The sequence below is a fragment of the Dendropsophus ebraccatus genome, chromosome 1 (assembly GCF_027789765.1).
Source record: "Dendropsophus ebraccatus isolate aDenEbr1 chromosome 1, aDenEbr1.pat, whole genome shotgun sequence".
Lineage (NCBI taxonomy): Eukaryota > Metazoa > Chordata > Amphibia > Anura > Hylidae > Dendropsophus > Dendropsophus ebraccatus.
Genome location: NC_091454.1, coordinates 47,742,289 through 47,767,558, shown reverse-complemented (window position 1 = coordinate 47,767,558; position 25,270 = coordinate 47,742,289). Strand labels below are relative to the sequence as shown.

The 25,270-nt window shown below is 42.3% G+C and overlaps 1 protein-coding gene across 5 annotated transcripts in view; it reads left to right on the top strand.

Moving 5' to 3' along the window:
- Positions 1–25,270, top strand: part of KCNIP1 (potassium voltage-gated channel interacting protein 1) — a 156,035-nt gene that overhangs the window by 69,116 nt on the left and 61,649 nt on the right. The window contains exon 1 of one of the 5 annotated variants that reach the window (XM_069954306.1): positions 14,782–14,848. The exons of the other annotated variants lie outside the window; for them this stretch is intronic. Coding sequence (XP_069810407.1) covers positions 14,815–14,848 — 34 coding nt within the window. The 5' untranslated portion in view covers positions 14,782–14,814. Of the gene's footprint in view, positions 1–14,781; positions 14,849–25,270 lie in introns of those variants that run through there. 5 annotated transcript variants of the gene reach the window in all.

Genomic DNA, 25,270 nt, shown 5'->3' with positions numbered 1-25,270 from the left:
CCTTGATTGCGCATATACGACTTTTTGATCGCTTTATATTAAATTTTTTCTGGATTTGATGCGACCAAAAATGCGCAATTTTGCACTTTGGGATTTTTTTGCGCTGACGCCGTTTACCGTACGAGATCAGGAATGTGATTAATTAATAGTTCGGGCGATTACGCACGCGGCGATAGCAAACATGTTTATTTATTTATTTATTTGTTTACTTTTATTTAAAACCTGGGAAAAGGGGGGTGATTCAGACTTTTATTAGGGGAGGGGGCTTTTTACTATTAACAACACTTTTTTTTTTTTTTTTACACATATACTAGAAGCCCCCCTGGGGGACTTCTAGTATATACACTGTGATCTCTCATTGAGATCTCTGCAGCATAGATATGCTGCAGAGATCCATGAGATCGGCACTCGTTTGCTTTCGGCTGCTGCAGCCGAAAACGAACGAGTGCCGAGCCGAGGACGGCGCCATCTTGGACGCGTCCCCGGCCAGTGTGACTGCGGGGGTCCCGATCATTGAAACGGACTGCCGGAGGTCTCTCACCTGCCTCCGTGCGGTCCGATCGGCGATCTGCTACACTGAGCCTGCACAGGCAGGCTCAATGAGCAGATCGCCGATAACACTGATCAATGCTATGCCTATGGCATAGCATTCATCAGTGTAGAAATCAAAGTACTGTATGTACAAGTCCCCCAAAGGGACTTCAAAAGTGTAAAAAAAAAAAGTTCAAAACACTATTACACTACCCCAAAACCCCTCCCCCAATAAAAGTCTAAATCACCCCCCTTTCCCATTATATAAATAAAACATATAAAAATGAATAAATAGATAAACATATAATATACCGTAGCGTGCGTAATTGTCCGATCTATTAAAATATAACAAGCGTCATTGCGACCGGTAAACGGCGTACACGAAAAGAGGGAAAAAGTGCGCAGATTACCGATTTTATGTTACATTATATATTTAAAAAAATCAATAAAAAGTGATCAAAACGTCCGATCTTCACAAATATGGTATTAATAAAAACTAGAGATCATGGCGGAAAAAATGACACCCCATACAGCCCCGTAGGTGAAAAAATAAAACCGTTATAAGCGTCACAATAAGCCCATTTTATTAATATTTAATTGGCAAAAAAAAGGATTTCATAAAAAAAAATATATAACATTAGAGAATCTGTGTAACCTGCATATGGTTGTGTTCGGACTTACCTATAGAATAATAGTGTCATGTCGCTGTTACCATATAGTGCATTACGTAGACACAGGAACCCCCCAAACATTACCATATTGCATTCTTTTTTACGATTTCACCTATTTATATCTTCATAAATAATATATTTGGAATTCCATCATACATGTTATGGTAAAATGAATGACGCCATTACACAGTACAACTATTCCTGTAAAAAACAAGCACTTACATGGCTTGTAGATAGAAAACTGAGAGTGCTAGAGCTCTTAGAAGGGGAGGAGGGAAAAACGAAAACACTAAGATCAAAATTTGCGCGGTCCACTGGGTCATTTTGGGCCTGGTCCTCAAAGGGTTAAGGCCATTTCAGGCTCTGTCCTTAAGGGGTTAAAGCATTTTAAATTACATTGATTACATAACTGTTTTTTTCTCGGCCTGCACAGATGTCAGATCCGTGCAATCTGTGAAAAATCTCAATCTCATAGATTTCTATCTGGAAATCTCTGTTGTGATCGTGTCCGAGTTATGACATGTGAATAGCTTAATAGAAAGCAATGGGCTGTAAAATTGTCTATGATCATGGACAACTTCATGGAACGTGTGAATGCAGCCTAAGAGTATGATAGCTAGACTCACCTTTCTATTCATGAAATCCTTGATGTTGTGATTTGCTTTAACTTTTGTATCCAGAATATTTATGCTATAAGTAAAATCACAATTACATTACATAAAAAACATTTCAGGAGGAGTTTATAAGCCCCATGCCTGGTGTACATCAGAAAAAGCTCTGTGACTTTTTGCCGACATACACCCTGCTCCCTTGAGTGATGTGCAGCAAGGCTCAGAAGAGACATGGCCTCCTCCCACGCCTGATGTACTATAATATATGCCAGCTCTGCAGCAGGTACAGATTTTTGGGACTGCCGCACGGCTGCCACAGGTTTGCTGGATTTACTGAGAGATGCGCACCTCTCAATAAATCTGAAGTTGGTCACTTGCAAAGTGAAATAATGCAAGTGGTATGGTTTTTTAAACACAAGGAGGAGAAAATGAAAGAGCAAAAATAAAAATTGGCTTCATCCTTAAAGGAGAAGTCCGGCGAAAATTATTTTTTTATATGTTATTACTTATGGAAAGTTATACAATTTTCTAATGTACATTAATTATGGGAAATGCTCATATACTGCTATTTCCCTTAATTTAGTGTATCAGGAAGTGTTAGAATTATCTCTGAAGCAGTGACGTCACGACCAACGGTGTAATTCCTATGGAGTGTCCAGCAGGGGGCGCTCTATATATAGAAGTCAATGAGTACCATTGACTTCTATATATAGTGCGCCCCTGCTGGACACTCCATAGGAATTACAGTGTATGTAATGTAATGTAATGTAATGCACTGTACTGTTGTGACTTTATGAATACATTTATGGAATACTTTGGGGAGCAAGTGTCCTTGCTCCCCAAAGTATCCCATAAATGTATTCAATGAATACATTTGCAGGGCACCGAGCAGGGAGGGAGAGAGGTGCCATCTACCTCCCCCCTCCTTGCTCGGTGCTGGGAACATATACAAAGCACTACTCCCCCATTATCTGCAGATAATGGGGGAGTAGTACCTTTTGCTATCCCTATCACCGCCTGCGCCGCCGCCGCTCACACAGGGGCTGCTATTCATGCCCCCCGCCGCTCCCCCTCCTCCTCCTCCCGGCATCAAACTTACGAGTCGCTCGTAACTACCCGCCCGCTCGCTCGCCCGCCCCGTTCCTGGCCGCCGCTCTCTGCTCATACCGGCCGCGTCAGCCCGCCCCCACCCCGGCCGGGGACACCAGGAAGCGCCGTGCTCCCGGCCGGGGTGGGGGTGGGCTGACGCGGCCGGCATGAGCAAAGAGCGGCGGCCAGGAATGGGGCGGGCGAGCGAGCGGGCGGGTAGTTAGGAGCGGCGCGGGCGGCGGGGAATCAGCGGCGCGATGAATAGCAGCCCCTGTGTGAGCGTCGGCGCGGGCGGTGATAGGGATAGCACAGGTACTACTCCCCCATTATCTGCAGATAATGGGGGAGTAGTACTTTGTATATGTTCCCAGCATCGAGCAAAGGGGGGGGGGAGGTAGATGGCACCTCTCTCCCTCCCTGCTCGGTGCCCTGCAAATGTATTCATTGAATACATTTATGGGATACTTTGGGGAGCAAGGACACTTGCTCCCCAAAGTATTCCATAAATGTATTCATAAAGTCACAACAGTACAGTGCATTACATAACATTACATTACATACACTGTAATTCCTATGGAGTGTCCAGCAGGGGCGCACTATATATAGAAGTCAATGGTACTCATTGACTTCTATATATAGAGCGCCCCCTGCTGGACACTCCATAGGAATTACACCGTTGGTCGTGACGTCACTGCTTCAGAGATAATTCTAACACTTCCTGATACACTAAATTAAGGGAAATAGCAGTATATGAGCATTTCCCATAATTAATATACATTAGAAAATTGTATAACTTTCCATAAGTAATAACATATAAAAAAATAATTTTCGCCGGACTTCTCCTTTAAAGGGTTTAGGCAGTTATTTTGTTATTTTGTTTCCAAAAAATGAGAAACAAGATCATGGATGACCTTACACTTATTTTAAAAAATAAAAACTTTTTGTGATAGTCACAAGGTCACCTAAGACCTTCTTACCTACAGAGAAATATTGTGGTTGTGTATTGCAATCACAGTCACATCAGAATTAGGCTATGTTCACACTACGTATCTTTCCGGCTGTAGTGCAAACCGCAAATATATGCACGTAGTTTTGAGATTTATGCGTTCGCCTGAAAGTATACGATATACGCCCGCACAGTGCACACTACGTATGAACTTACGACCGGATTGTATACGGCACCGTGAATGAACAAGACCATTGTTTGAGGACGGAAATGTTCCAACTCACGGCCGTGGATTTCCATGCGGTCCCGTACGGAGTACTTATTTCAGCCAAATTGAACTTGATTTTTCGATCCAAGAGGTTTTGTGAGTTTTATTGGGCTGGGCGAAGATTTCCAAGTAAATGACCTGTTTCAGATCGCTTCGAAACCAGCAAGGGAAGCATAACTGTACTACGGGCGTATGTTGGCGGTTCGTACGCATCCGGCCGCATGTCGATTTTTCTCACGCCCGAAGTTTCAGCCGCACATGTTCGGTGGCGTACGAAATGCGTCCAGAATCGTATGCAGTGTAAAATTCCTTTTTCCCTCCTTGTGCTTAAAAGGCCATAGCACTTGCATTTTTCCACCTAGAAACCCACTTGAGCCCTTTTTTCTTGCACCACTAATTGTACTTTGCAATGACAGGCTGAATTTTTTCATAAAGTACACTGCGGAACCAGAAAAAAATTCAAATTGTGGTGAAATTGAAAAAAAACAAACATTTCTTTCATTTTTTTTTATTTTTTTTATTTTTTTACGCCGTTTGCCCTGGGGTAAAACTTGACTTCTTATATATATCCCTCAAGTTGTTACGATTACACCGTTAGGTAACATGTATAACTTTTATTGTATCTGATGGCCTGTAAAAAAATTCAAACCATTGTTAACAAATATATGTTCCTTAAAATCGCTCTATTCCCAGGCTTATAGCACTTTTATCTTTTGGTCTATGGGGCTGTGTGAGGTGTCATTTTTTGCGCAATTACTGGCGATTACGCTCGCGGCGAAACCAAACATGTTTATTTATTTTTATTTATAACATGGGAAAAGGGGGGTGATTCAAACTTTTATTAGGGGAGGGGGCTTTTTATTAAAAACAACACTTTTATTTTTACTTTTACACTTATACTAGAAGTCCCCCTGGGGGACTTCTAGTATAAGTACTCTGATCTCTCATACAGATCTATGCTGCATAGATATGCAGCATAGATTGATGAGATAGGCACATTGATTGCTTCCAGCTGCTGCAGCCGGAAGCAATCAAGTGCCGAGCCGGGATCAGCGCCATTACTGGGTAAGATTTGTGGATCACTCCCACTAGTGAACCTCCCCACTATCTCATGGATCTCTGCAGCATATCTATGCACCTAGACACCAGGGAACAGCTGCATCAAGTAATCGGATGCAGCTGTCAACTTTGACAGCTGCATTCGATTACTGTATTACCGGGCACGGCGATCGCACCATGCCCGCTTATAGCCGCGGTCCCAGGCTATGAGCAGCACCCAGGACCGCGGTGGTTCAGAGCGCGACCCCGCTCTAAAAACATGGAGGCGGCCTTGGACGTACGGGTACATCCAGGATCGCCTAGGGGTTAACCTCTTAAGGACGCATGACGTACCCGTACGTCATGCGCCTGTAAGAGGTGTTCACAGTGGGGCCGCGCGGCGACCCCGCTCTGAACCACGGCGGTCCCGGGTGCCGCTTGTAGCCCGGGACCACGGGTATTAGCGGGCACGGTCCGATCGTCATGCCCGCTAATACAGTAATCAGATGCAGCTGTCAAACATGATGGCGCCATCCCCGACTCGGCATCAGCAGCCGAAAGCAAACGAGTGCCGATCTCATTGATCTTTGCTGTATAACTATACAGCAAAGATCTCAATGAGAGATCAAAGTGTATATACTAGAAGTCCCCCATGGGGGGCTTCTAGTATATTTGTAAAAAAATAGAAAAAGGATTGTTATTAGTAAAAAGCCCCCTCCCCTAATAAAAGTCTGAATCACCCCCCTTTTCCCAGGTTTTAACCCTTTGAGGACCAGGCCCAAAATGACCCAGTTGAATGGCTTGTAATGGCTTGTTTTTTACAGGAATAGTTGTACTTTGTAATGGTGCCTTTCATTTTACCATAACATGTATGACGGAATCACAAATCTATTATTTCTGAAGATATAAATAGGTGAAATCATAAAAAAGAATGCAATATGGTAACGTTTGGGGGGTTCCTGTGTCTACGTAATACACTATACGGTAAAAGAGAAATAATACTATTACTCTATAGGTCAGTCCAAACACAACCATATGCAGGTTTACACAGATTCTCTAATGTTATATATTTTTTTTTATTAAATCCTTTTTTTTGGCAATTAGTTAATAATATAATGGCCCTATTGTGACACTTACAACGGTTATATTTTTTCCCCTATGGGGCTGTATGGGGCGTCATTTTTTTCCGCCACGATCTCTAGTTTTTATTAACTCCATATTTGTGAAGATCGGACGTTTTGATCACTTTTTATGATTTTTTTTTATATATATAATGTAACATAAAATGGGTAATCCGCGCTTTTTTTTCCCTCTTTTCGTCTACGCCATTCTCCGTTCGCAATGACGCTTGTTATACTTTAAAAGATCGGACAATTACGCACGCTACAATATATTATATGTTTATTTATTTATTTTTATATGTTTTATTTATATAATGAAAAAGGGGGGTGATTTCAACTTTAATTGGGGGAGGGGGTTTTTGGGAAGTGTAATAGTGTTTTTAACTTTTTTTTTTTACACATTTGAAGTCCCTTTGAGTGACTTTTACATTCAATACTTTGATTTCTACACTGACCATTGCTATGCCATAGGCATAGCATTGATCAGTGTTATCGGCGATCTGCTCATTGAGCCTGCCTGTGCAGGCTTAGTGCAGCAGATCGCTGATCGGACCGCACTGAGGCAGGTGAGAGACCTCCTGCGGTCCGTTTTAACGATCGGGACCCCCCGCAGTCACACTGCGGGGGTCCCGATCGGTAAGTGACAGGGGACTCCCCCTGTCACTTACACTAAAACGCCGCGGTCGTGCCAAGATCGCAGCGTTTAAGGGGTTAATGACACGCGGTAGTGCGATCGCTGCAGCGTGTCATTACCGGTGAGGTCCTGGCTGCTGATTGCAGCCGGCCCCCACCTGCTGTGAAGCGCGCTCCGCTCCGGAGCACGCTTCATAGACGGAGAAACACCCAGGACGTAGAGTTACGTCCAGGGTCGTCTGGTGACAGACTTCCATGACGTAACTCTACGTCCTGGGTCGTCTAGGGGTTAAATAAAAGTAAATAAATAAATAAACATGTTTTCTATCGCCGCGGGCGTATTTGCCCGAACTATTAATTAATCACATTACTGATCTCGCACGGTAAATGGTGTAAGCGCAAAAAAATCCCAAAGTGCAAAATTGCGCATTTTTGATCGCACCAAATCCAGAAAAAATGTAATAAAAAGCGATCAAAAAGTCGTATATGCGCAATCAAGGTTCCGATAGAAAGTAAACATCATGGCGCAAAAAATTACACCTCATACAGCCCCATAGACCAAAGGATAAAAGTGCTATAAGCATGGGAATAGAGCGATTTTAAGGAACGTATATTTGTTAACAATGGTTTGAATTTTTTACAGGCCATCAGATACAAGAAAAGTTATACATGTTATATATCATTTTAATTGTAACGACTTGAGGAATATGCATAACAAGTCAGTTTTACCCCAGGGCGAATGGCGTAAAAACACATTCCCCCCAAATAAAAGAGATGCGTTTTTTTTTTTTCCAATTTCACCACACTTTGATTTTTTTTCTGGTTTCGCAGTATACTTTATGCAAAAATTCAGCCTGTCATTGCAAAGTACAATTAGTGACGCAAAAAATAAGGGCTCATGTGGGTTTCTAGGTGAAAAAATGCAAGTGCTATGGCCTTTTAAACACAAGGAGGAAAAACCGAAAACGCAAAAACGAAAATTGGCCATGTCCTTAAAGGGTTAAAGATCATGGTGCAAAAAAAGAATTCTTATACAGCCCTACAGTCTTAGGCTATGTTTACACTACGTAAGTTTCCGGCCGTAACGCGTTCCGTGAATAAGTGGCCGGAGACTTTGCGCATAATGGAAAGTATACGAAGTACGGCTGCACAGTTCACACTACGTACGAACTTACGCCCGGATCGTACGTAAAAAATGAACCAGACCATTGTTTGCGGACGAAAATGCCGTAACTTACGCCCGTAGCGTAACATGCGGTCCCGTACGTAGTGGTGATTTCTTCATTTTTGCAGCTTTTTGTGCCGATCCAAAAGGTTCTGTGGGGTGTCCGGGTCTAGGCGAAGATTTCCAAGTAAAAGACCGCTGTCAGATCGCTACGTAGGGCGCTCGGGAAGCGTAAGTAGACTTCGGGCGTAAGTTCGCGGTCCGTACGTAGCCGGCCGTAAGTAGCGTAAATCTCCGGCCGGAGTTTACCGCGTATATGTCCGGCCGCGAAAATATGCAGCCGGACATATACGCAGTGTGAACATAGCCTTAAAGAATAAATGTAGGGAAAAAACATAACATAAATACATTTTAAAAAAATATATAAAAAAAGTTCTAGAAATTGGTTATCAGTCTAGTCGGACTGAATTTCAAAATATAGATAATGTGTCATTTTTACCACATGACAAACGGTTTAAAATATTTATCTGTAGAGTAAAATGGCCGATGGCCAGAGATGGGTAACTTATAGAGATGAGCGAACTTTTTAAAAGTTTGTTCCGACCTGACTTCCAGATTTTTTTGAAAAGTTCGGTTCGACCGAATTTCGGATTTCTTCTGATTTCATCATTTAAAGCATCTATGTTATACGGGGGTAGTGTATTTGGTTGAATTTAGGGCTCTTCATGTCAGTAAGATCATTATCTTTTCAATATCTCAAAGTCAAATTTTTTTTTTTTAGACTTTAATATTCATTACAGGGTCTATGCAGGAAATTCACAATTACAGGGTCTATGCAGGAAAAAGGGGCCAACTATAGAACTTGTATATCTATAGCACTTTTTTTTTAGAGTTTTATTCTACACACATGCACGAGGTATATATTTGTGTCTCAGGAAAACACCTATATCATATAAACTCTCGCAAGGGCCCAATTATAGTACTTGTATATCTGTATAGCACTTTTTTGAGAGTTTTATTCTACACACATGCACGAGGTATATATTTGTGCCTCAGGAAAACACCTATGTCATATACACTCTTGCAAGGGTGACAGTATAGTATAGTACTTGGATATCTATAGCATGTTTTTGTTCTGTGCACCCTTTGCTCTCCTATGCCTAATCTATCTACCTATCTATCTTTCGCCCTCTCTATTTTTCTCTCTCAATCACTATATGTTTCTCCGCTTTCCTAATAATCTTTTTGTCTTTGCTTTTGTACAATATCTGCTCAGTACAGCAGCGTGCAGCAGCAGTGTTTTGTCACTGATGAGCTCTGTGCACTGCTAACAGTCTCCTTCCTCTCTCTGTGCAGACTGCCTCATGCGGTCATGTGACCGATCCTCTTAAAGCAATACCGTCGTCACACAGGGGATGGGCTAGTGCAACATCCCTGCTGATTGAATGTGTTCTGAGCATCATGGGAAAGCACTTTTCCCGCCCAGAACACTTACTGCTTTCTAAAATGGCGGCTGCCATTTTAGAAAGCAAGAAAAGAAAAAAAATTCGGAGCCGACTTCCAAAAATCCGAATCCTACCGGACTCGGATATTTGGAAAAATCCGAACCGGATCCCATACAGGCCGAACTGGTTCGCTCATCTCTAGTTAACTCTAACTCGCATCTCTAACTTAAGATGAGTCAGTAAGTGCGAATTTCTTTTGCAAATACCACACACAACCTCATGTGCAATATAACAGCAACATAGGTGAATATTCACGAATATAATGCAATAGGCCTAAATATCACAGGGAATAGAAACATAAACATAAAGTAGGATAAGCTTCTGTCCAATGGGAAACACTCTTAAAATCATTCATTATTCATAAGCCGCTAAAAGCTCAGCTTCCATTAGGGTACAGAGTACATCTTTAACTTTTTATAGTCACTTGATAACTTTGTCCATATTAAAGTTTTCCTATTAACATTTGTAAACGAAAGAGTCTGGTGACTATGGGGCTGTATGAGGTGTCATTTTTTGCGCCATGATGTTTCTATCGGTACCTTTATTGCGCATATACGACTTTTTGATCGCTTTTTATTACATTTTTTCTGGATTTGATGCGATCAAAAATGCGCATTTTTGCACTTTGGGATTTTTTTTGGCGCTTACACCGTGCGAGATCAGTAATGTGATTAACCCCTTAACGACATCGGGCGTAAATTTACGCCCTGATGCCGGTAAGGACGTTCAGAGCGGGGCCGCGCGGCGACCCCGCTCTGAACCGCGGCGGTCCCGGGTGCCGCTTGTAGCCCGGGACCGTAGGTATTAGTGGGCACGGTCCGATCGCCGTGCCCGCTAATACAGTAATCAGATGCAGCTGTCAAACATGACAGCTGCATCCGATTACTGGATTCAGTCGTTCCCTGGTGTCTAGTGGCGGAGATCTCCGTTTCTGAAGCCGGCCGGGGACCGCTCCAAGATGGCGCCGTCCCCGACTCGGCACTCGTTTACTTCCGGCTGCAAGTGCAACATTGCGCATTTTTGGTCGCATCAAATCCAGAAAAATTGTAATAAAAAGCGATCAAAAAGTCATATATGCGCAATCAAGGTACCGATAGAAACAACACATCATGGCGCAAAAAATGACACCTCACACAGCCCCATAGACCAAAGGATAAAAGCGCTATAAGCCTGGGAATGGAGCAATTTTAAGTGACGTATATTTGTTGACAATGGTTTAAATTTTTTACAGGCCATCAGATACAATAAGTTATACATGTTACATATTGTTTTAATCGTAACGACTTAAGAAACATATATAACAAGTCAGTTTTACCCCAGGGCGAATGGCGTAAAAACACATTTCCCCCAAATAAACAAAATGTTTGTTTTTTTTCAATTTCACCACACTTTGAATTTTTTTCTGGTTTCGCAGTGTACTTTATGCAAAAATTCAGCCTGTCATTGCAAAGTACAATTAGTGACGCAAAAAATGTGGGTTTCTAGGTGGAAAAATGCAAGTGCTATGGCCTTTTAAGCACAAGGAGGAAAAAACTAAAATGCAAAACTCAAAATTGGCTCTGTCCCCTAGGGGACTTCTAGTATATACACTTTGATCTCTCATTGAGATCTTTGCTGTATAGTTATACAGCAAAGATCAATGAGATCGGCACTCGTTTATAAAAGACGGCATTAGCAATCACAGTAGTAGCATGTTTTTAACACAGTAAACCCCAACAAAAGTAAAAAACAAAAAACAAAACAAAACATAATAATAGGCAGGTTTCCTGCCACATACGTGGTGTAATGACCAAGCATTTTTCTTAAAGTGGCACTATCAGCAGGCTCGGGCCAGTGACCTGCTGATATGAGCCAGCCGCTTTTTACCTCAGGATTCCTGGGCTGTCCTTCTTATTCCTGTGGGGTCCGGTCTACTGATGTTTTCTTCTAATTACTGATATGCTAATTAGCGGGTTCGGAGCATTTGGGGCGTTCCCCATGTTCCCGGAGCACCTGCTCAGCCCGCCTAGCCTGCCCCCTCCCTGGCCGTGCAGGTGATCCGGGAGCATGGGGAATGCCCTAAATGCTCCAAACCTGCTATTTAGCATATCAGTAATTAGAAGACAACATCAGTATACCGGACCCCACAGGATTAAGAAGGACAGCCCAGGAATCCTGAGGTAAATAGCGTCTGGCTCATATCAGCAGGTTCACTGGCCTGAACCTCTTGATAGTGCCACTTTAAACATAAGATGATGTTGTAAACTCATCTCTGGAGTGACAGCCAATCCAGCCAATCACTGGCCTTGACTCTATCCCTTCTCAGTCAGTGATTAGCTGAGTGAACTGTCGCCCCCAAGCCAAGTTTGTTTTGGAAGTGTCGGTGGCAGCAGTCACCGAGGCACTTGGAGACACTGCAGCAGGACATTGCTACAGGACATTCCCAGGTTGTGGTTTCCAGAGTAGTCAGCAGTTGGCAGCGTGGAGCTTTATTGACAAAAGGACACAGAAAATGTAACAAGAAAGTATTGTGACTCGAGGACAGCAGTCAGACGTAGCCAGAAGTCTAAGACAGTAAACAGGAACAGAGGTAGTACCACAAGTGAGAGGAAAACTAACAGAATGGCAAGGTAGAAGCATAGTGGGAAGTAGGCCAGGGTCAGGGTATATGGAATTTCATCTGGATCTAGATTTAAAATACAAGATACCGGAGCTGTTTGGTGACGTGACATCACAATCCTGCTTAACCAATCATTGGCTGAGGCGGGACACGGTTGCATCCAGAAAATGGCTATGCAGGCTTGTGACATAACATCCCCAAACCTGTACAGTGCTGTACAGCAAAGAGCAGAGCAACATTATACAGACAGGAGTGCTGGAACGAGGAACGTAGGTGTCTGGTGTTTAGACAACCCTTTCCTGCAAATTCGTATGCATGTATTTGGGGTTTGCTGCTGTTATGCAACACCTCACAAACAAACACATGAAGCTCTTAACTTCCTGGATGACTTTATCAAGTGATGACAGATTGCGGCATCCAGCCAAGGGCCTCTCATCCTTTGGCCTGCTCTACGATCGATGAAATTGGTCCCTTTGTACAGGTGGACCATTGGCAGTGAGGATGACAGGAGAGCTGGCCTCTGATGATCCCCTCCTCTGTGCATGAGAGGAGTTCAGGCCGGGAGAGAAAAGCATAGTCAGCACAGTTACAGTAAGCACAAATGCACAATTTACCCCCTTTGTGCTGATTGTTTTCCCCTGTCCTCTACCTGTATCAAATAGAGTCCCCTGTTGCTTTACCCAACAGACTTCCCTGTCTCCTGTCCCTGTAACTAATAAAGTTTCTTGCTCCTTATTGCTGTATCTGTTGCTCTACCTTCCCCTGTTACTGTCCTGAAACAGTCTCCATTGTCCTCCATTACTGTACTTATTACTGTAGCTGTTTTACTGTACTGTATTACTGTTGGTACTGTAGCTGATACCAGTAGCGGATTATAATAGGTCCGTTTCGGGCAGTAGCCTGGGGCCCTGAGCTCCTGGGGGTCCATGGCCACCCAAAAAGACTTATACTTTCAGTAGTGTAATGTCTCCTGGTTACAGTTCTGTCGTGATTTGCAAAAAAATCTTTGATTTTAACAGAAATTTTGCACAGTTCAGGGCATCATGACATTATCTATAGTTACAGTTGAATGGGGGGGGGGGGGGGGCAGGCTTGGTGAACAGCCCGGGGCCTATGGTAAAGTTAATCCGCCCCTGGCTGATACTCCCCCCCTGTCCTCTGTTGCAATACATGATCTTTGTTCCTGTTAGTGTACCTAATCTGCACTCTTGTTAGTGTATCTGATTGCCACCACTGTTACTGTACACAATCACTGCTCCAGAAACTGTACATTCAGTAATTGTCGCTTTTGTTACTGTAACCAATTGTTGCCATTATAACTGTATGTGAAATTTTAAAAAATTGCTGCTAAGCATCTAAGCCTAATAACATTCTAAAAAGTAAAAGGTCCCTTACCAAGTAATGCCAACATAGAGTAGACATAAGTGTAAACTATTATATCATTTGTGTTGCAGTGAACTTCAAACCTAGAGAAATGCGAATTTATGTCAGTTAAGTATCACAAAGTTATTAGAATATAAAGTGAGGGAGGTCAGATTTGACAAAATACAGCCAAGTGTCTGTGGAGGCAGGAAGTTAAGAATAATAATAATAATAATAATAATAATAATAATAATAATAATAATAATAATATCATGTATAACATTCTAGAGGCAAAGCTAACTGACTGTGGCATTCAGGCATTCATTATATAGCAACCAGAAATGAGCTAACAATCAGGAAGCCAGGGGAATTCTGCAAGGCAACAGCACAGCAGGAGTTTACAAATCACTAGCTGAGCCAAATGACAGATTAGTGTGACCATAGGTCAGAGGAACACATAGAACTATAATATCCTTCTATGAGGTGGGCTAAGTCACATTTATCAAAAAGATCAGCATCAACCACAGATTGCCTAGCAACACAGTAGGATTACTGCAAATAAAAGGGTGTCTAGGTGTGGAGTGGGGGATAACAGTGTCATTTGTGACAGTATCACAACTCTTTGGGCCCCTACCTATAGATTTTTCCTAAAAAGAATTCAGAAGACTTCTTGAGGAATGCACAGGAGAGACATGGCAGGAGAGACATGGCTGGATAAATAATAAGATAAAAATTAATAGGACCTGAGTAGTCCTCTTTTTGCCGAGAATAGTGGGGCAGTTGTAGATGACCACAGTTCAGACACAGGTCTTGGGATAACCTCCTCAACCATTCCAGTATGATCGGGGGCGAATTAATCCTTTTTGCTGCCGGAGGCAAACTTTAGAAAGGCACCCCTGATATATATTCTGTATATATATATATATCTATCTATCTATCTATCTATCTATATATATATATATATATATATATATATATATATATATCTATATATATATATATATACATATATACATTTTATGCGTGTGTTTGTGTTCCTATAGGCTATGGGGGAGATGTATCAAACATGGTGTAAAGTAGAATTGTCTCAGTTGCCCCTAGCAACCATTCAGATTCCTCCTTTCATTTTCCAAAGAGTCTGTGAGGAATGAAAAGTGGAATCTGATTGGTTGCTAGGGACAACTGAGCGAGTTTCACTTTACACCATGTTTGATAAATCTCCCCCTATATGTATTTGTAAATACCAGTGCTTCACGATCTCTGCAAACTGTATAAATGATGGCCGTTACTATTATTCAGTTACTCACAGGTGAGTCTTCTATGACAGGAGTCACTCACTTTTCCTTTTTTTTTTTCATTCATTGCAAACCATGACTCTTTGCCTCCTTATTCCCCTCTGTTCCCCAATACAGTACTAAAGGGAAACTTACAGCATTGATATGCACATACAGTATTTATGCTGCCAGTTTCCAGATGCCTATTATATGAAGGTTGCATACATATCATTTGCGATGCTGTGTGATCCAGCATCTTTGGTAAAAACTATCTTTATTTTGGACTGACAGTGTTACAGAGGTGGGTCTGTGATACTGCCGGCACCAGCCCTACTCTCTGGTCCCCTCTGTGTCTTCAGCCATCCTCGCCTCCTCCAAAATGATTAACAGCCAGCTGTCATGCATTGTGGGGGAGACGGGCTGGGCTGAAGACAGAAAGTATCCCCATTTAGGTAATCCCCCTGGAAGTAGTCCCCCCATGTAGGCATTCCCCCTGTCTACAGCTCCACATGTAGGCATTCCCCCTGTAGGCAGCACCCTATGTAGACAGCCCCCTGCCCTCGTAGGCATTCTCTCTGTAGACAGCCTTACCTGTAGATATTTCCCCTGTAGGCAAGTAGACACCCCAGACGCGCACTATGTTGGTATTCCCTTTGTAATTAGCCCCCAGTGTAATAATATAAAAAAACATACTCCCCCTGCAGTGCAACAGTCCTCTGCTGTCTACCTTCCCTGCTCTGCAAGCTCACAAGTGATGCTATTAGAGCACCAGAGTGCTGGGGGAGGAAGCAGCCTCTTGTGGATGCTACCTGCGGCCACAAGAGCGATTGGCATGGTAGGGAGTCTATGGCTCCTCACTTTATCAATTACAGTGCCACATTTATCTCTGTGCACTCCTGATCAGGAACGCGTACCTGCAGTGCTGATGCTGGCTATGCCTCTCCTCTTTTGACAGCAGGGGGCATTGCCTAAAGCCACTACATCAAGTGACCTCCTGGGTCAAGTGTCCCTGAGTATGTTTAGGTTGTTCATCAGGAGTTAGTCTGATATAGGCAACATCTGAGCAGTGGCAAACCCAGGAGCCTGAGTAGATAAGGATAGAGGTTACCCAATATGCTTAGCTCCTTCTCTGAAACAAAAAATGTAATTCGGAGAATGTCACAGCTAACTAGTTCATCTTTAATATGGGTTGCCAGTCTCTCCCAGTTGATAGCCTGCAGTACCTAAAGAGGTGATGTCACCCCAAACTTTTTGATATGTTGTGAAAAAGAGTCGGGAGAAGACAAGCTCAGCGCAATCCTCTCCTGGCCCTGTGTCACGTGATGACCATAATGACCAAGATGGGACATTTCTTTTTAATAGTTTCTTGGATATTTTAAAGGAATCTAGCATTGATCTTACCCATATAAACATTTTAGAGCGCAATGGAGAAGTGCATTAGCATATAAACAGTATTGCTAATAACTCGGTAATTGGACCTTAGATTTTAAAAAGCTGCACACCCGCACACACTAAAATCTTTATATGGAAAAGGTTAAACTTTAAAGTCCCTAATATTAACAGGAGAAATCCCAAATTTAAGTAGGGAAAGAGAGAGGCATGGCATGGGATGGGAAAAACATTAGACAACATTCAAAATAGAAGTCCCCCGAAAAGTTAGAGTGGCCTATTTAAGGGTGGCATAAGCTCTGTATGGGAAAAAAAGTTTTTAAATCATTTAGAAGTCCTTTGCAAGTTAGAAGGTAATGCCCAGTGAGTGTTCCCTTGGCTGCAAAAAGCCAAGCAATGTTTAGCTTGTCAATCTAGAGTGGACATGAACCGGGACATGAACCCGGCCCCTCTCCTTCTCTGGACCCCTAGAGCGTTGTGGGCCCCGGACGTTGGCCCTACATGCAGGCATAAGGACATTAGAGGATAATGTACTAAACATTGCTAGGCATTTATGGCCCAGGTAAATGCCCCATGGGCTTTTTTTCTCTAATTTCTATAAGCCGCTGGAGTGGCAGACTGAAATAAGAGTTATATCTCCTGATTAATAAAATTTACTGACATGTTTGTTTTAAATACAAGTAATAAAAGAAGTAGGAGGACTACATTACTTAGAAAAGGATGGGAGGGGTAGGTGTCACCTAATAACTATGTATATATCAGAAGGCAGTACAAAGATCTCTGTTATGAACCTTCTGTACCCAGGGCTGCATCAGTAACAAGGGGACATCCTATGCCTAGAGAAAAAAAGTTTCTATACCACTAAAGTAGTTGTTTCTGCTAATTTCATCAAAAGAAGCCTTTTAGATTTAGACCAGAATGAGGTTTGTAGAGTTTACTGAAAGGGTGTGGTATGCTAGAACTTTTCGTTTTGGCACCAATACATTAGCAGCAGATTTTTCAAATTACAATGAGGAGCCTACATCGATATAGCTTTTTTTTCCAGCACATTTAACAGATTTTTTTTATCAAATCGGGATCTGGGGAATATGAACTTTTTGTCATGTTGCTCTAACCATTCCTAAATAATTCTGGTATAGTAACAGAGCACATTTTTCTACTGAAAGTGGCCACTGCCATTTAGGTAATACCATTGGTATGAAAGAATATACTGTACTTATGTAAAATGTTCCAGTAGGTGTTATGTGTACGTGATATCCATACAAAATGCCATAATTATATCTAAGCAGTAAATTGTCCAGAGCAGCACACTTTCTCCTTCAGCATGCCATCGCTTACCCATTCAACTTACAGATATGGTTAAAAGCTGTTAAAGGACCTTTCATATTAATCTTGCCTCTGGAAGATAACCAAGTAGGCTTTGTCAGGGATAGGGAGGCAAATCACAACATCAATAAAATTCTTGTTATGTCCTGCAGCCAGACCAGAAGAATTCCCACTTTTCCTTTATCCATTGACACAGAAAAGTTTACTAGAGTCCATTGGAACTTCTTGCATGCTACACATCAACACGTTAGTGTTGGCCCTCACCCAGTAGCGAAATTAGGGCTGGGGACCACTAGGGCTGGGCGATTGAAATCAATATTGATTTTATTATTATTTCGGGCTGCACATTGTCAGGCGCACGTGCTGTACAGCTCTAGGACCCGCAGCGACGTGATCACCTTCTCCTGTAGTCCCTGCGGCCTCCTCCAGAGACCGGTCAGCTCCATGTCTGGCCAGGAGGATAACGTTTGTGTGGAGGTAAGAGGAGGAGGAGGTGTATGTGCCCTCCTGCTCCAATCACCCCCAGCTGCCCCAGTCCCCCCCCCAGTGCCCCCCCAGTCCCCTCAGTGTCCCCCCAGTCATCTCAGTGTTCCCCCAGTCCCCCTCAGTGTCACCCCAGTCCCCCTCAGTGTCACCTCAGTCACCTTAGTGTCACCCCAGTCCCCCTTAGTGTCACCCCAGTCCCCCTCATTGTCACCACAGTCACCTCAGTGTCACCTCAGTGTCACCCCAGTCCCCCTCAGTGTCCCTTAATCACCCCTCTTCTATACCTTTACTACTGCACCCCTTATCTACTATACCTCCACTACTAATCTCCTCATATCTACCTATACTATTACTACACCCCTTATCCACTATACCTCCACTACTACACCCTTTATCCACTATACCTTCACTACTAAACCCCTCATATCTACCTGTACTACTACTACACCCCTTATCCACTACACCTCCACTACTATACCCCTTATCCACTATACCTCCACTACTACATCCCTTATCAACTACAGCTCCACTGCTATACCCCTTATCCACTATACCTCCACTACTACACCCCTTATGATGTTGGTCATTTCCAGCATCTTGTACTCAGTATAATTGGGTCACCCAGCTTTCCCAACATCTAATACTCAGTATGATGGAGGTCACCCAGCTTTCTCAGCATCTAATACTCATTATGATGGAGGTCACCCAGCTTTTCCAGCATCTAATACTCAGTATGATGGAGGTCACCCAGCTTTCCGAGCATCTAATACTCAGTATGATGGAGGTCACCCAGCTTTCCCAGCATCTAATACTCAGTAAGATGGAGGTCACCCAGCTTTCCCAGCATCTAATACTTAGTATGATGGAGGTCACTTAGCTTTTCCAGTATCTAATACTTAGTATGATGGAGGTCACCCAGCTTTTCCAGCATCCTCTACATACTGTACATGCTTTCCCTTTACTGCCCAGAGAAGGCCTACTGGGGAAAGGGGTGGTATACTACAGAGGGACCTATACTGCACATAGGGGGCAACACTACAGAGGGGCCTTTACTGCACATAGGGGGGCAACACTACAGAGGGGCCTATACTGCACATAGGGGGGCAACACTACAGAGGGTCCTATACTGCACATAGGGGGGCAACACTACAGAGGGGCCTATACTGTATAGAGGTTGCATGAAGGGTGCTACACTATGGGGAGTTTGTATAGACGTGAGGATGATCCTGGATCAAGGAGTCAAAAATGTTTCTGTTGCTATGGTGCTGTTTCTGGAACAAAGCAGCTTTGGTTCTCTTATCTTGCATAACCCCTTTAAATTTTACATGGCCATATATGTGAAAAGTAGAAAGCCTTTTACACTGCTCTCAATCCCTGTTCTCTATGAGAAATGTAGTAGAATATTTCCTTTAATATTTGGCAAGCAGTGTAGTCTGCTGAGGTTCCCTATGGGTAACTTAATTGGTTGGGGGCCCACTCAGACTTGCTCGCCCCCCCTAGACTGAACCCCTAGCTACGCCCCTGCCCTCACCTCATGATCTTCTATAGAGGACCCTCAATGCAGGTCTAGGTAAGTGACTTCCCCCCCTTCCTTCTTGCACATTGGTAATGACTGGGCTCTTCACTGCTGTTTGGTCTAGCAATGGAGCACTTGGTAGTTGCCTTATGAAAAAAATCCTGACATCCATGATATTATGCTGGGTGCTGGGGTCCTTTACCTGCTTACATTAATGTGCAATTAATTGCTTTATATGGGGGACAAAGAAGCCCCAGATAAGTATGTCTACTCTAGAGTGCTGGGGGATGGGTATTTTGGATTTCCAATGGTATCTGGGGACTGCACAAGTGGTTTACTGGTTCTGTTCTGAGAACCAAAATCAGACAGTTGGATTGGAGGAAGAACTTTCACCTATGACACCTTTCCTGGATCAACTGTAAGTGTTTATATCCTTCTTTTTCTTTACCTCTGTTGACTGCTTATTGTATGTCTGTTTGGGATAGGTTTATTAAATGCAACCTTCTTAGTTTTATACTTATATCTATGATGAGCCAGACTTTGTGTGCCTGAGTTCAGAGTGTAGTCTATTCTGGGTTGATAGTATACATAGTGAACTTGATTGGCTCCAATTCTTTCAGGCAATGCAGCCCTTCCTTCTTTTGATATCTTATGCAGTGTCTGCACATTTAGGCCTCGTTCCTGGTTTTCCTACAACCAGTTGAGATCCTTTCTGTCCTCTCTAGGCCCCTCTCAGGTATTTGTATGCTCACTTTCTCCCTTTGCTTTTCTGCTACTACAAACTTCTCCACAAACTATGTTTGGGTGGAGGAACTGGGGGTCTTGTTTGCTCCTGAGCAATGGAATACAGCTGGTCCAGAAAATACCCATGTCTTGTTTCTCTACAAAAAAAAAAACTTCTGGGATAGAGTTCTTATTCAGATCTCTGACACTTGCTGTGGCAACACTAGGGAATCTATGCGTCATATTTGGTGGGACTGCCTTTGGATTAATCAGTTGTGGCATACCACATTTCAAATTTGTGATCAGGTTTTTTAGTGAGCAATATGAGACCCCCTCCTCCTTTTCACCACTTTACAGTATAACGACAGCCAGTAACATCAATCCTCAGCACTGATGGTCCTCTGTCACCCAATCTAGGGTCTATGAGGTTTACCACTTTTGTGTTATGGAAGACATTTGTTGGATAATACAGGTCAGGTTAATACATTTTATCAAATGTGGTCTGGCTTGCCCAACATAAGTAGCCTGTGTGATTGCATGGTCATTACTCTCATAGCAGTTGTTGTTTAGTCTCTTCCTCTTCTTGTACTTTCCCTTCTACCTATGGTCTCTGTTTTACTTGACCCCTCCCAACAGAGTTTCACCTATACATATGTTTGCATTATTAGAATTTATCAGAGAAGATTGCAATTGCATACCTGTTTGTTGCCTTATTTCCATTGTTCTGTTGACCCACAACAATACTGCTTTATCTGTGGCAATTGTTAACTGTATTTTACCTTTGCATATTGCTTCCATGTTTTGTGTTTAGAAACCTTTGTGGTACCATAAATTAAGCTGAATTATAGAAAAAAAAAAAAAAAGAAATTTAATGGCAAGGGAACTGCTCAGGCTTGTTGCCTTTGCATATGCACCCAGACACTAAGGCAATGGTTGAGGGGACAGCATGTCAGTGAAAAAAAAGAAAAAAAGCAGAGTGGTGGTCTATAACCTAGACAATGAGCTATCATCAATGTAAGTAAAAAAGGGGCAAAATATCAGGAGAAGGAGGCAAGTTTGCTAAATGTATTTGCAAAAATATTTAACTTGGTTAGTGGTATATTCTTTTTAGTCTGGCATAGTGCTCTCTGTCGCCACCTCTGTCTGTGACAGGAAATGTCAAAAGCTGTACCAAATGCCCATAGAAAACCTCTCCTGCTCTGGACAGTTTCTGTCATGGACAGAGGTGGCAGCAAAGTGCACTATGTCAGACTGGAAAGAATACATCACTTCTTGCAGAACATACAGCAGCTGATAATAACTGGATTACGAGAGATTTAATTGTCTGTAACGGACTTCACAACGAAGCTTGCAGCGTAAAATTCGCTGTGAATAGTTAAGCTTGTAGGGCTTGTTCATGTTAAATATTCTTGCAAATACATTAATTTAGCAAACTTGTTACCTTTTCCTGATATGCTTGTTTTTCCCCTCTAATTGTTGACAGCTTGTTGTCTATCTTACCAACGACTCTTTTGAAGCACTTGATGTGCTGTCTGCCTTCTATGTGTTATTTTTTCTACCTTGTGGATCTGAGGCTAACCACAGTAGACTGGCACTCACACAATCAGATACTGTGGTAAAATAGAGCAAACATGGTGCTATTATACTGCAATTACACCAATTGCCGCAAAATAGCAGCAAAAATGCACCTTAAAAGCATAAAAAGACCATGTGGGAACACAGCCTGAATAACCACTTTAAATAGTTTAATTTTGTTGCTTTTGTTAGCTGTCTACAACATGTTATAAAGCAGAAGGAGTTGAGCAGATTAATGAATAATATGCGATATGGGAAAGGATTTAGTATAAGTTTATACTTTATAGTTTAATTTATTTATTGAAATCTCTGATCTTCTCATGCCATAAGTCCAGTGAGTGATCCTATCATTGAGTAACACTAAATGGACACCTTAAAAAGAATCTGTCAGCTGTAATTCACATTCCCCTCTGCTTACACAGTCAAAATTTCCCTCACCAAGCAGGTGACCTGTTCACCTCCCCCACCCCCAGTCACCCTATCTCTCCTGCAAAAGGGCAAGCCAGCAGAAGCCTCCCTTAGCATGATGTTGCAGCTGGATTGCCACACTTGTCTTTATGCCAGTACTGGGTGACTCCAAAGGCTTTTCTCATATCTCTTGGTTGGCTGCCCCTAAGGCCTATTTCTCTTTTGCCAAGCAGCACAATCTAATGTTGGGTGTCACTAGCTACTCTGACCACTCTGATCACTTTGCATCACCTATGATAAAGAAAAACACATATATAGAGCAGCATACCATCATACATTAATATATTTTCTTAAAGTCAAAATGTGCTGCAGTATTCAGTGCTTTGACCATTTCTAGTGTACAATGGCCATGGAGAGTGTATATAAGTAGTATGTGGTTTTACTAGGGAGACTTGTCATCTTTACATGCTATTTGTTTCTGGAAAATAGTTGTAAACTTAAAAAATGACGATTGAAACAGTTCTTTATATTCCAGAATATAAATAACAGATCAGCAGTAAAAAATAAGCCATCACCTCTGCCCAGTATTTAAATAATTTAGGACAGTGCCAAAGTAGATGTGTGAGATCTGCTGGATCTTGTAGATGATTCAGCAAGTTCAATCCTATCTGAAAGCTGATTGCTTTTACATATACAATAGGGCACAGTTATAGCATAAAGGGGGGGGGTACCTGTCCGTACACTTATATTTTGGTGAAATATGCACTATTTATCAATACTTAAAGCAACTCTGTACCCACAATCTGACCCTCCCAAACCGCTTGTACCTTCAGATTTTAAAAGCTGCTTTTAATCCAAGATCTGTCCTGGGGTCCGATCGGCAGGTGATGCAGTCATTGTCCTAAAAAAACAACTTTTAAACTTGCATCCCTGTGCCCAACGGCCGTGGCCTAGATTGTGTATGCATTAGGCTGGCACACCCTCTCTGTCCCTCCTCCCCACCCTCCTCATCATTAGGAATGCTCCAGGCAGATTGTCTCCTATTCCCCACCTGTGGCAGCCTGTGGATCGTTAAGACACCTGTGCAATGTTCAGCATGGAGAAAATGTTCTAGGGGCATTCCTAATGATGAGGAGGGCGGGAAGGAGGGACGGAGGGGTGGTGCAAAGTTAGGGCACAGATATTCTAAGCCACACCCATTGGGCATGGGGCTGCAAGTTTAAAAGTTGCTTTTTAGGACAATAACTGCATCACCTGCCGAACAGAGCCCAGGACAGATCTTGGATTAAAAGCAACTATCCGAAGGTACAAGTGGTTTGGGGGGTTTAAGATTGTGGGTACAGAGTGACTTTAACATTCCCGTTCATTAGTTTAGCTTTTTGCTAGATATTGGGGAAATGGCCTAGGTTTTCAGATACATTTTGGTGACTTAAAAAAATTGCAAATTTATGTACAATATCAATCCACAAGGCAAGTGGGAGAAATGGGCTGAATTCATTGGGTAACAATATCATAAATGTGTTACATTTTACACAGAGGAATAAGCATAAACTAAAAAAAGAGGTGGAAGAGAGAAAAGGAAATAGCCTGGCTAAATTTCATCAGGTCTGCTGTAAGCTCTGAAGTCTAATAATACATTAATTTTATCAGATAAAAGTCTGCATTTCTGAACCAAATGCAACCACCCATCTAATCATTACATACATGTAATAAATTCACTTGTTCTTCCAGATTTGAAGATTTGTTTATAACATGAAAGCAATTAGCCGTTCACAATTACTATCTGTCCTAATGTCCATAGTTGTTGTCCATAGGGGTTGTCCAGTGAAAAACTTTTTCTTTCAAATCAATTGGTATCAGAAATTTATATAGATTTGTAATTTACGTCTATTAAAAAATCTCAAGTCTTCCTATACTTATTAGCTCCTGTATGTCCTGCAGTAAATGTTGTTTTATTTTCAGTCTGACACAGTGCTCTCTGCTGACATCTCTGGCCGAGACAGGAACGGTCCAGAGCAGGAGAAGTTTTCTATGGGGATTCATAGAAAACCGAGACAGGGTTCCTGTCTCGGCCAGAGATGTCAGCAGAGAGCACTGTGTCAGACTGAAAATAAAGCAACACTTCCTGCAGGACATACAGTAGATAATAAGTATGGAAAGACTTAAGATTTTTTAATAGAAGTAAATTACAAATCTATATAACTTTCTGATGCCAGTTGATTGGAAAAAAAAAGTTTTTACCTGGACAACCCCTTTAAGTTTTAGTGTTCACATTATATATGCTGGTGTGTACTAGCAAAGAAGTTAGAATCAGAAAAATGAGAATCAAAGTACCTGTTAAATAATGGTAGCTCACTACTAACATTTCTGCAGTGAAATTTATTTCATTTAAGTTAAAGTTAAAGTGCTAACTTACCTCTTCCTGTGCCCACAGTAAGCGTTGGGACCACAGGCAGAAGGCATTTTGCCTGTCCCTGCTGGGTCGTGACATGTCACTGTAGATCCGGGGAGAGGTAAGTTAGTACTTGTAATCAATTTCCACTCTGCTCCTGACGGCTGCCATTTCTTCAAATAATCCGCCGTATTTCTCCTTTAAGCTACATTCCAACTTATTGAGCGCTTTTATTATTACAGCTCAAATGTCCATGTACCTGTGCAGATGACAAAACATAGCAAAATGAAGTTCAACCAAAGAGAGATCGAGTGTTTATAAAAGGGGAAATTTTACTATGTACATACATAGTACATGTCCATATAAGGGGGTTGTAAGACTTGATGATGGACAAGGCTTGTTCCAGATCAACCAGGTTCTTTGTGGTACACCTCCTTCCATCATTGGTGAAGTAAAGGCCAAACATAAGAGTATATCGTACTTCAGTGAATAGTCACAGAAGGCATTGTTTAGACAGTGTGAAAGCTGCCAAATCCTCAAACTTTAGTAAGTACCTCTGGTCACTTTCAGGATATTTGCAGTGTCTCTGTATCTAAGGAACCCTCAGATGATGTTATCTTGGTCTAGGGTTAGGTCCCAAAG